General features: G+C 27.5%; 1 protein-coding gene across 1 annotated transcript in view; it reads left to right on the forward strand.

The window, feature by feature from the left end:
• The window catches only part of LOC136071926 (rap guanine nucleotide exchange factor 6-like), a 58585-nt gene that overhangs the window by 42887 nt on the left and 2843 nt on the right, over nucleotides 1–12855 (forward strand). Inside the window, exons 25-32 of the mRNA XM_065797756.1 lie at nucleotides 1374–1452; nucleotides 3185–3268; nucleotides 5813–5887; nucleotides 5963–6034; nucleotides 6586–6726; nucleotides 6805–6919; nucleotides 10890–10949; nucleotides 11033–11173. Of these exons, the coding sequence (XP_065653828.1) occupies nucleotides 1374–1452; nucleotides 3185–3268; nucleotides 5813–5887; nucleotides 5963–6034; nucleotides 6586–6726; nucleotides 6805–6919; nucleotides 10890–10949; nucleotides 11033–11173 (767 nt within the window). The remainder of the gene's footprint in view (nucleotides 1–1373; nucleotides 1453–3184; nucleotides 3269–5812; nucleotides 5888–5962; nucleotides 6035–6585; nucleotides 6727–6804; nucleotides 6920–10889; nucleotides 10950–11032; nucleotides 11174–12855) is intronic.

Consider the following 12855-nt stretch of genomic DNA (forward strand, 5'->3'; position numbering starts at 1 on the left):
GCGTGGAAGATGTACCAATCTTATGATAAATGATCAGTTCTTCTCAATTCTATATCAGAGTAATTCTAAATTAATCTTGATGCTTGAAAAACTAAAAAAAAGATGTTTTGGCTTGAGTTGAAACAAAACATGTGCTCTTTTTTATATGGTGTCTAATCTGCTTGATATGGAAAGGCTTTGTGAAGAAGTAGACTACATTACGTAAAAAGCATCAATAATATTTTTGAAGAAGAGGTATTTAAATTAGATCCAAATGATGTTAAAACAAATTAGTTAGTATAATGCTATATGGAGCAAGTAAACATTAGCCAACATTGCGGTATCATTGTGCAAATTAAAGCAATAAGAAAATAGCTACTTTTAGTTCATTGTATCAGCCATAAAATAAAACTGGCCGTCAAAGTTGTATTTTTTGACAACTACAAGTTACAAGAAATAATAAGTTCATCTGTGGCTTTAGGAAAACAGTAATTTATATTAGAATTAATTGTTCAATTTTCAATCTAAGAGCTTTACAAAGGGAGATGCATTTTGAAATTATGTTGTCTAGTTAGTCTATTGTTTCAGCTCAGTGATAATATTATATTGGGTAATATGATAGTGATAATATGATTTTGGGAAGCCATGGCAACTGGTGAAAGATAGAATAAAAACCAAGTAAAAAAAAAGTTTATAATACTATAACATGATTGGCGATGATCCCAATAACAACAGTTGAGTAATAACACTGCTGTTAAACTTGTAATGAGTTATTTAGTTGTTAAGAATTTTAGTCTTGGAATGAAAAAGGATTAAAGTATTTCTTATGCCATAATATTTTAATCTAATAATTCAATTAATTTTTAACAATTAATTGAATTATTATTTAATTTTTAATTAATAAATTATTAATTTTATAATTAAAATTAATTTTAGCAATAAAAATGTGTAGCATAAAAGAAAAATTTTAAAATTCAATCTGATAACAATAAAAAAAAATGCCCTCAAGAATTTTTTTTTTCAAGAATAAAATTAATTTTAAAATTCAATCTGATAACAATTTAAAAAAATGCCCTCAAGAATTTTTTTTTTTCAAGAATGATCTTTTAGCGTTTGCAAGACTAAAGAAATTTGACACTGGAAGGCATATGAGGAGCGTCTATAATCACACTTGTTGACAATGTATTTCAATTTTACATACAAGAAATAATGCACTGCGCAATTTTTTTTACTCTGAATTAATCAATGTTGTTTCTTTTTGTTTGTTTTGTTTATTGTTATGCTTTTTTTTTTTATATGTTTAGTTTGCTGTACTGTTGTGACATTGTGTCGTAATTTTACTATAATGGTAGTACAAAGTTGGTTGTTCATTTTGTACTTGATTTTACTTTTAGTGGCTTAGCTAATACTGCTATTTCAAGATTAAAGCATACTTGGGAGAAACTTCCTCAAAAACATGAAGATATGTTTCAGGTATATTTTGTTTTGTTTTTATTGACGATGCATGGTGGTTAGTTTAATTACTCTTTCATATATGTGTGTGTATATATATATATATATATATATATATATATATATATATATATATATATATATATATATATATATATATATATATATATATATATATATATATATATATGTGTGTGTGTGTGTGTGTGTGTGTTTGTTTAAGAGGAACATCAAATTTATTTAAACTTATTTATTTATTCATATTTTTATTTGTATTATAGCTTTTTCAGTAATGAATATATATATATTTTCCCTTCTTGCTTAAGTTTATTGTTAAAGGATTCATGGTGAGGTAACCAAAATTTAAATAAATAATAAAGTATGAAAATGGATACAGTCCTATATTAATATGTAGCCATGATTATTAAAGTATGAAAATAGATGCAGTACTATATTAACCCGACACTGCGTACATTTTCCATTAATCTATCAGATTGCAGATCTCATGAACAAAAAACCATTTATGTGCTTTAAATCCCCGGTTTTATTAGTATATTTTCTAAGAAAAACTAAACATATGCGCATTTATTTAAATTTACACTATAAAATTAAGTCAAATTCTGTTTGTTTCTTTAAATACACAATATGCGGTGTTGGGTTAATATGTAGCCATGGTTATTAAAATATGGAAATATATTTATATATCAGTTGAACATGATGAAATTCACCTTTTACTACTAATTCTACTAATACACCTTATACTTCTAATACTCAAAAATTACTCAGCAAATTTTTTTAATTTTTTTTTTTTTTACACAAAGAGGCAGTTTAGTAAAAATGTGTGTTTAGGTTTAACGGAAAACACATAAAAAATTTTAAAAGATAACTCTTGAAAAAATAAGCCTTTCTAATTTAACTACAATAGTTTTATAATGTAACAAATTTAACTCGTGGCCTAAGTAGAAAAACCTTTATTTATAATAATAAAATAATAAAATAAAATCAATTTATAACACAATTATAAAAATAACAAATAAAAAAACGTTAAGTTGTTAAATTGGAAAATTTAAAAAAATACAATAAATAATAATGCTCCTTTAGTGCCAATGGAAAAATTCCACCCTTTTATTTATGAAATTTTAATTAATGAAATTTATAAAAGAATTAATTCGACAACTTAATAACCAAATATTTGTCTTTATTTTAAAAAAAAAAGCTTTTTATAAATATATACACAATCCACTACTCTTAGAAATCTCTAGAGTGCTATGAACAAAATAGCATTGAATTGTTATCTTAAGCAAATCTTTCAAATTGTCCCAAGCAACAAGTTATTAAAAATTTTTGGTCAATTACAAAAGAAACCTTATTGAAAATCAAAAAATTTGTTTTATGTAAAATAGTTTTTAAGAAAAAATGGAAGATTCAGCAGATGAAGAAAATTACTTGCAAAAATATTTGGTTTTTTAGTGTAATTAAAAATTGTTGAATTAAATAAATAACTTAATCAACTCCATTGTGTCAAAAAGTTACAAAAATCTGTTAAGTAATTTTTCATTTATCAATAACTAATGGGTGCTGAACTTCATTGTGTTCAACCAATACTAATATGTAGCTATCTTATTGTCAAAAGTTTATGGCTGCCAGTAAAACGCTAAGTTTTTTGAAAAAAAATACTTTAGTAATATTTAATAATAACTTATGCTTTCAAACAGTTTTCATTATGATTGTCATACTTTTTCTTTGTTAACAGGATTTGTTAGATCTCATGGATCCATCACGAAATATGTCAAAATACAGAAACATGTTTACTGGTGAACAGTGTTATCCTCCTATTGTAAGTATAGGATGAAGTATTACATATACTAGATTTAGTTTTGAATTGTAACAGGTGCAAAATTTGCAAGGTATAAAGATGTTAAAATCTTTAAAATTTGATGCATTGACTTAATCTTACTACAAGTAAAACTTCTGTGCCTTGTTAAAAGTTAATTTAAGAAGAACATCAAATTTATTTAAACTTATTTATTTCTTCATATTTTTATTTGTATTATAGCTTTTTCAGTAATGAATATATATATATATATATATATATATATATATATATATATATATATATATATATATATATATATATATATATATATATATATATATATATATATATATATATATATTTACAATCAATTGTATTATCACTTTTTTTTTAGGAAAAGTTTCATTTTTAAAATCTTAATAATAGTGATGGGATAAGCAATCATAAGGGACAGGGGAGGGGAGGGTCTTTGACAGTTTTTTGCAATGTCCTCAAAAGATGTCATTACATTTGTAAGTAGTAAGCTTTGTTGTGAAAACTTTTTATATTTGTTAGCTGTAAGTATTTTTTGTTAAGTTTTGATTTTTAATAAATTTTATTAGATAGTGGAATTTTATTGTTTATTTAAAATAAGTAATTAGCAAAATAAGCAATAAAAATCCAATAAAAATGTGGCAGATGAATCTTCGTTGGAATCCTGATTCCAAAAAAAAATTTTTATGAATAGTGTTTTGAACTTACAGTTGATTAGCACCACAAAACATAGTTTTAAAACCTTTATTATTCTACAGATATCGTTAGTGAAGACCTTGTGCAAGAAGTGAAACACTTATTAATAATTCACAGAGCTAATTCAATACAAAATATTTGGGTACACTGGAAATGTTAAATGCTTTGGCAGAATGCAAACTAAAAAGTATATTTCTAAACTTCATTGACAGTTTGAGGATACTTCTTACAGCACCAGCAACAGTACCATCAGCAGAAAGAAGCTCCAGCAAGCTTAAACATATAAAAAAATATCCACCATGAGTCAGGATTGTCTTAACAAACTTGCAAGTTTGAGCATTAAGTTTGACATAGCAAAACATATAGACTTTGATACATTAACCCATAATTTGACTAAGAAAAGGGCATGCAATACAACCTTGTTTAAACAAAATTCTTCTATTTAACAATATTTGTGCAAATTTTTTTTAAATCTTTTTATTTAAATCTATCTTAAAAAATTTTAAGTACAATTTTTGTTGCATTGTTAAGTAAAGGGGGGGAGGGGCGGTTGCTAAAAAAATTCCTGCATCAATACATTTTTATCCTCACCATGACCCTGGTTAAGTTCTGTAACAACAATTGAAAATAAATAAAAATGAGTAGCCTCTTCAAGTTTGGCAGAAATCAGAAGGAACTGATCAGAAGAAAAAACTGCTTTAATAAAATTTATTTATGTTTTCTCATGGTGATTGTTATAACTGGCTTACCTCGATAACCTCAAGGCTATTGTTATAACTGGCTTACCTCAGTAACCTCGAGGTTATTGTTTTAACTAGCTTCTCTTTTGGCTATGCTTGAAATGTGAAATAAACTTAAAGCTCAATATACATTATACTAAAAATGCAATTACTACTTGTAAGGAAGTAAGTAAATTATTGTTGTTCTCTTGGTAATTGTATGTTTTGGATATTAAATTTTTCTGTTATGTTTATCCATTCTTTCGTAAGAAATTTTTAAATCTCTTGGTTTAATACAGCAGCTTTATAATCCTATTTTTTATTAGTAAGAAAAAATTATTTTAATAATAGGAAAAGAAACCTTAATGTTAATAAAACTTTTTTGCATATTTTTGTTGGATGGTTTATAATATTTTCCCAACAGCTTTGCTTAACACAATGTTGAAAGTAATTTTGTTAATTTTTAAAACATTTATTATTTTTATTAATGTTTAAAACACCAGCTTAAACAGTATGAGTGTGTTTAAAACACCATATCAAACACTATGGGCGTGTTTAAAAAAGCAGTATACTTATTATACTTTACTTACTATTGTAAACTTCATTTTAATTACTAATTACAAAATACAAATTAATAGTTTTTATTTTACTAGTTTCAAACTGAAATTTTTCTCTCCTAAAAATATTAAGGTTTTCATTTATAGAATATAATCACTGTTTGTGCATGTGTGTAATCATCTATTTGTATGCTAGCTTAACCTCTTGTTAAAAAAACAATTTATAATTATGTCAAGTTGAAAAATATTTTTTCCCAAAAATTATATCAATAATTTGCAATTTTAAAACATTATTTTGCAATTCCAAAGTTTCTAAAGTATTTTATCCAAATGGTTTTTTTTATCTAAAAGTATATATTTTTCCTAATCTTTTTAAAATAATTACCTAACATAAAAAAAAAGAGGGGGGGGGGGGTAAATTTGGATTTCCATTTGAATAGGTTAAGATAAATATAAAAATATTTTTTAACTTGATTTAGCCGGACACTAAGGAACTAAGCTACTGTTTTGTTTTTATATTTTAAATGTTTTTATTTTTGCAATTTTTTTTTCTTATCTAGATACCTTGGTTTCCAATTGTGAAAAAAGACATGACTTTTTTGCATCTTGGAAATGATACACATGTTGATGGTCTTGTACGTTTGTTGTAGAATTTTTTTAAGCATACTTATTAAAGAATAAAAGTTTTAAAGTTTCTTGTTTTTTCAAAGGTTAATTTTGAGAAACTTCGAATGATAGCACGTGAAGTGCGTAGAGTCTGTAAGTTCTGTGCAATTGGTTATGTGAGTTTTTTGTTTTAAACTTTGAATTTTTGTTTTAAGTTTTTTACCAACTTAAAAAAAGATATTTACACTTTGTTTTTGATAACTTTATACATTTCTTATATATTATATTTCATCTATTTACAAAAATGATCAATTACATTAATATAACCATAATTAAACCTTGTCGTAACCCTAACCCTAAGCCTGACCTTGATGCTGACCCAAACAAACCCTCATTCAATGCAGCAGCTCTCAACAGTGAGTCAGGTTATTTGATAGTCGATGTATGTACTTTTTGTTTTCTATAAAATTTGCTTATGGGGATATTTTTTTTTACAAAAAATGGATGCTTATGGGGACAAAAAGTTAACGGGTAAACTCAAATGTCCCCGATAATGCTAATGTAAGTGTTTATTTTTTTGTAAAATCCCATAAATGATACTATAGTTGTGTGTGTGTATATATATATATATATATATATATATATATATATATATATATATATATATATATATATATATATATATATATATATATATATATATGAATCTTTTTTACTTCACTTTAAGGATCCATATAAAATGGAGACATTACAAGACAATCCTGGAGAAAATAATGTTGCATTATCTGTTGTAAGTATCATGACTGGTGCTCCTAATCGACGTAGTGGAAGAGGATTTGTTAAAGATCCGAAGAAAACTTATGAAGAAGTATATCTTTTAACTTTTTCTAAGTTAAAACCATGGTTATTGTGTATTTTGCAATACCTGAAAATTTTTTTAATTTAGATTCAAACAAGTCGTAAAATTCGCCAATATCTAGAGAAGTTATCTTCTAGACATTATACTGAAAAAGAATTAATAGAAATGTCATATAACTGTGAACCTCCACTGACTTTAACAGGTAAATATAAGTATTATATATGCATATATATTAGGGCTGTCCAGAAATTATTACACAACCCAGAACATAGCCTAGTGAAGTTTTTCCCATTAAACTATCAATTCTTTATTGAAAAACATTTTTTACAGATTTATTTTAAGTCTTCTAGGGGTTGCTCAAAGCTCTTGAACATTTTAACTAAAATATAACAGAAAATGTATTAAAACGCTATCTTACTTTTGTTCTTACTTGGTCTTACTCAATTAAATTTATTAAAGTAATTATGGAAATTGTTATTTTTTATATAGTAGTAATATGATGCACAACTTGTGCATGTTTGTTTACGTTCTACATATATTTCTGGAAAACAATTCAATATTTTAATAGTTTTTAAGGTCCAAAATGAGGGAAATGTCAAAATTGTCACTTCAAGTTAGTAAGTTCAAGTTATTAGTTTCAAATGTTTAGTGTTTTTTTGTCAAAACTTGGAAACAGCTTCCGATGTTGTTCCACACCTTGCAATAACCATGCTCTCTGTTGTTCATCTGTTGTTATTATTGTTGCAAAATCTGAGATTAGTTTGACGCCTCGTTCGGCAGCATCGTTGACAACTTTTACTGTTTGAACAAACTTTTCAGCAACTTGGAAGTCTTCATCTGCTGCCCATTGATTTACTGGTTTAGCAAGCCAATCTCTTCTGATGTTGAGATTCTGGAACAACAGATGTGACTCCGGACTCTTCAATGTTGTGTTGCGTTTGATTTGTCTGAAGATTGGTTTACCCATTCGGAAGTTTTCAGGCACTGCTATTGTCCACAATTTGTTAGCTATTTCTTGCTTAACATGGTCACTCATTTTAGGATGATGACTAAATAAAGCAAAAGGAACAACTTCTTCAGTGAGGTACCATTGATGGTTGTTTAGTTTGGCTACCACAACATCTGCAATTTCTCTTCCTACATTGCGGAAATCCATCATGTCATGAATGAGTTCTAGATCGTTTACGGGAGCATTGGCTCCAATACTGGCTTGCATCCATGCTGAGGTGAAAAAAGAGCCAAGAATCTGTTTATACGTTCCAGTTTAATCACAGTTTCCTTGTCGTATTTGATTGCTTTTGAAAACATGAACATCTTCCCAGCATATATGTTGCAAGCCATCCAATGAGCCTGATGTATGGCTCCAGGTTTGAGTAAATGGGTACCACGAGGAGGTGTTTCACCCAGAACAATAAGATTATTTTCTGCGCACTCTCGGTAGTCATCCCGAGGAAACACAGATGATTCCTTGCTATTGAGCAGCATTTTTAACTTTTCAATGACTCGTTCTTTAACTTACCAACAACCATGGATTTTCAATTTTCAGCAACTGGATAGGTGATTGCTTATCGAGACCTGACCATGCCTCTTTGAAGGTAGCAAACATTTTGTTTTCTGGTCCTCTGATTTCACCAAACAGTGATTTCCAAACAGCGCTAGCTACAAGTTCAAGGATATGGTGTCGACAAGCAAGATAAAATAGCTTTTTATCAACAAGTTCTTTGATAAGTTTAGCTGCACTCTTATGGATCCCACTGTTGCTTGCACTGTTGCTAGTATCAAATACCAAGGCGACAACTGATTCTTTTAATCCCCATGCTTGTAAGAGATCATATGAGGCATCAGCTTGAGTTTGTCCTTTAGAATCTCCTAGTTGTGGCACATCCAGCAATTTTCCCGATGAAAATTCTGGTGAACCTGACAGAAGAATTGCTAGACGTTCAAACTTATCACCAAGAGAGTCCTGCAGTAACTTTCCATCCCAGTGCATGGCACCAAATTGAGGTGGTTTTTCCTTTATTTTCTCCATTATGTTCTCTTCAATGTGCTGTCTGTTTGACATTTGCTTTCGACGCGTAGTTGAACGGGATACATCGAAGTCGTCTAGATTGCCACCCGCTGCTTTTATTATAGCTGAAACTATCATTGTAGTTTGATTGTCGGACAACTTTAACCGATCGGCTGCTGTCGTTAACTCGTCACATCCCATAATTTTTCTGGGAACTTGAAGTGTAACAAATTCTTGAAACTCTATTTTTTCAATAATGTGATCTGGGTCAAAATCCGGATCAATTTCCGTACAACCAACTTGTGCATCATCCTCGGACTCTTCAAAAAACTCATTTCCTTCTAGCTCTGCAGCTGCTCTTTTCTCTAGTCTTTCTGTTTCTTTTTCTTGTCGTTGTTGCTGCTGTTCAATTCTGGTCAGAAACTGTAAAGCCTTTGCTTCAAAAATTTTATCCTGGCCATTCATACTAGACTTTCTTTCATGTTTCTGATCAAGATATAACGCAATGTCATCATCTTTGTGTTTCTGAGATAGAAGTCTAGATTTTCTTATGTCATCAATTGCATCTGGAGTACCAATGTCGAAAAGCATATCAAGCTCTGAGATGAGGTTTTCTCGTTTGTTACCAGGGTCGGTGTAACTATTATAACAAAAACATTATTTCCTATGTGTATTAGAAAATGACATACAATTTGTTTGATTTGGGTCAAATTTGGGTCAAAATTGGGTCAAAGTTGTGTAAAATTTAAAAAAAAAATACTCACAATAACTTAAATAATCATCAACTTATCAATTGGCATCCATAACTTAATTAATCAATATCTTAAATATATATATATGTGTATATATATATATATATATATATATATATATATATATATATATATATATATATATATATATATATATATATATATATATATATATATATATATATATATGTATATATATATATGTATATATATATATGTATATATATATATATGTATATATATATGTATATATATATATATATATATATATATATATATATATATATATATATAGAGAGAGAGAGAGAGAGAGAGAGAGAGATCGAGAGAGAGTGAGAGAGAGAGAGAGAGAGAGAGAGAGAGAGAGAGAGAGAGAGAGAGAGAGAGAGAGAGAGAGAGAGAGAGAGAGAGAGGCTTGGCCAGGAAGGCATGCGATTTCATGTCAAAATATAACCATGCAAATACTATTTGATTTTAAAACTTGACCACTGCTGTTAATTTGTTATGAAAATTTGTATACATTTTAAAAACATACTGAAAATTATCTTAACTTAACTATGAAGAAACTTGAAAAAAAAATTATCGTAAAAGAAGCAAATAAATTTAAAAAAAATAAATCTTCGTAAAAAAAATAACGAAAAGTAAAATAGAAATGACTAAAACTAAAAAAAAAAGAATTAAAACTCAACTAAAATAAATAATAAACTATAACAATCTAAATTACATTTGGAATAAATAACTTTGAATCCTTTATCTTAACTAATGTTTTTATAATATAATATTATGCAAAACCCTTTTTAAATAAAGTAACAACTTACATCTAATGATTGCTTAATAAATGCACACATTTAAAAGTTAAAATAAAGGTTCTTAAGAATTCTTCGCAGTAACCTGAACAAAACAAAAAATAATTAAATCGTTTATTTAAAAAGTTGATATAATTATTTTTCTATTTTAAGAAAATAAAAAATACATACTTATATAAATATAAAAAAATATATATATTATTTGTTAATATTTTTATAAAAAATTATCAGCAGTGGTTTGTTACTTTATATAAATGTGTTTTATTAATGTAAAAACATATGTAAAGATCAAAATTGTTTAATTCAAACGACTTTCAAAAAAATTTGTCTTTTTTTTTCTTTTTAACAAAATCTTTCTACTTTTCAAGTGAATTAACTTATTATTATATGCTAGGCATATATATATATATATATATATATATATATATATATATATATATATATATATATATATATATATATATATATATATATATATATATATATACATATATATATGTATATATGTATGTGTATATATATATAGAGAGAGAGAGGTTTTAGCTTTTCTCATTACTTTTACTTAACTTCAGGTTATCTTTTAGTCTGATTTAAATTTTCTTTTAGCACCTGGAATCTCACAACGTAGTCGTAGCAAACCGCCACCATTAACAAATTCCAATAAAAGTATAAATTTTTGTGTGTTAACAATATTTTAGTTTTCTTATCATATTTTTATACGTATTTATATTTTGCAATTATTATTTTAGGTGCAGAAGATAAATCTGAAAGCTCTCGTACAAACTCAGTATCATCTCTAGATTCGACAGTAACCAGTCATCAACCCCCTCGAAGAAAATTACCAACACCGACTTCAAGTACTACTAGTGCGGAAACTTCAAGTTTACCAGGTAAACATAAAAATCTTAATTAAAAAGAATTTTTAATTTATTTTAATTTCTAATTCATTTTAATTAATAAAATTTTAATTAATTTTTAACAATGAAGTGAAGTAAATAACTGTGAATTAAAATAACATTCAAGTCTGGATTTTAGCATGTTTGTGCACAAATATGTGCACAAAATATTTCTTGAACCACTTGAAACCACCTTCTCAACAATTCTAAGCGTTTAAATGGAAACCAGTTTGACTTATTAGCATGAGATAATTGAAATGCCTCTATTTTACTGGTTTTTTTGCTTGTGGATGCTTTATTGATCTTCAAAAAGCTTTTAATTTTATATTATTATGGTTCAGAAGGTATTGCTAATAATTAGTTTTCATATACTTTGTTTTGATTAATGAGTTTTAATCCACAAATAATGCTGTCAAGTATAGTGTCCCACAGAGTTCATTGCCCTTCACTGATTTAGTATAAATTAATGATTTATCACACTCTACAAAAAATTCCATTGCTTATCTTTTTGCTGATGACACCAATCTTTTATGCCCTATTTCACTTTCACAGCTTAGTAAAAATGTTATTATTATTTGGCTCAATAGATAAATATCAACCTATTTCTTTAAATATCAATAAAACTAAATATTATTTACTTGTCAAAAAAAAAATATAGCAATGTGAAACATAGATTTGAAAAGCTTGGGTTATTAACGCTGTATGCCACTTAATCATTCTTTTGAGATAATAGTGTTTAGGGGGCATCCATAAAGTACGTATGCAGTATAACCACTGATTTTGGACCCCCACCCCACTTGTACAAACCTGAACGCTTTCGAAGATCCGCAGATTTTTTATTTAAAAAAAAGTCAAGTTTAGGAGAAAAAGTCAAACCACGTATGTACTCACTGTCTTTAACACCCCCTCCTCTCCCCTCCCTCCTCCTTATACGCGTTCATACGCTTTTGAGAAACCCACTCCTTCCCTCCCCCCCCCCCTTCCCCCCACATACCTGCGTATGTACTTTATGGATGACCCCTTTGAGTTTCTCTGAAGTCCTCAAATCATACAAAAAAAGAATTTTAAATGTTATTATGCGATTAATATCCATGGTTACTAAATCTAACTTATCTCATTTGAAGTTTATTTAAGAAATCTAAAGTCTATATATATTCATGGATTTTGTGGCTCCAAGCCCTTCAATTAACAGGAGAAAACTGTTATTACAGTGTATTTCTTGACAAAAACTTGTCATCAATTGATTCATTTAAATAAATAAAAAATTTGATAACGGCATGTCTTTAATAGAATAGTATGTACTATAACATAATCTACAATCGATTTTTATTCCATACTCTCTTTCCATCATAGCTATTGTTGCATTATTTGGTGTCAAAAAAGAAGTTTTTAAGTTGTGTAAGTAGTCTTCAATGTACGTCCGTAAGAATTTGACTTTTTTTTTTTAGCTTTTCCATAGCAAAAAAAAAAGATTCTGAACAAAAGTTATAAAGTTTCAAGATCTTTTAAATTTATTTATCAAATAAATTGAAATTAAAAAAATAAATTATTAAATTCTTATGTTAATTTCTTTGTTAAAATAAGTGATGCACATTAAAGTTACGCCTTAAAATACAGATAGCAAAAAATTGTGCCCACCACTTTTTAATACAATTATATATGGCAAGCTTTCCATA

This window comes from Hydra vulgaris, chromosome 05, assembly GCF_038396675.1.
Source record: "Hydra vulgaris chromosome 05, alternate assembly HydraT2T_AEP".
In the NCBI taxonomy this organism is placed as follows: Eukaryota; Metazoa; Cnidaria; class Hydrozoa; order Anthoathecata; family Hydridae; genus Hydra; species Hydra vulgaris.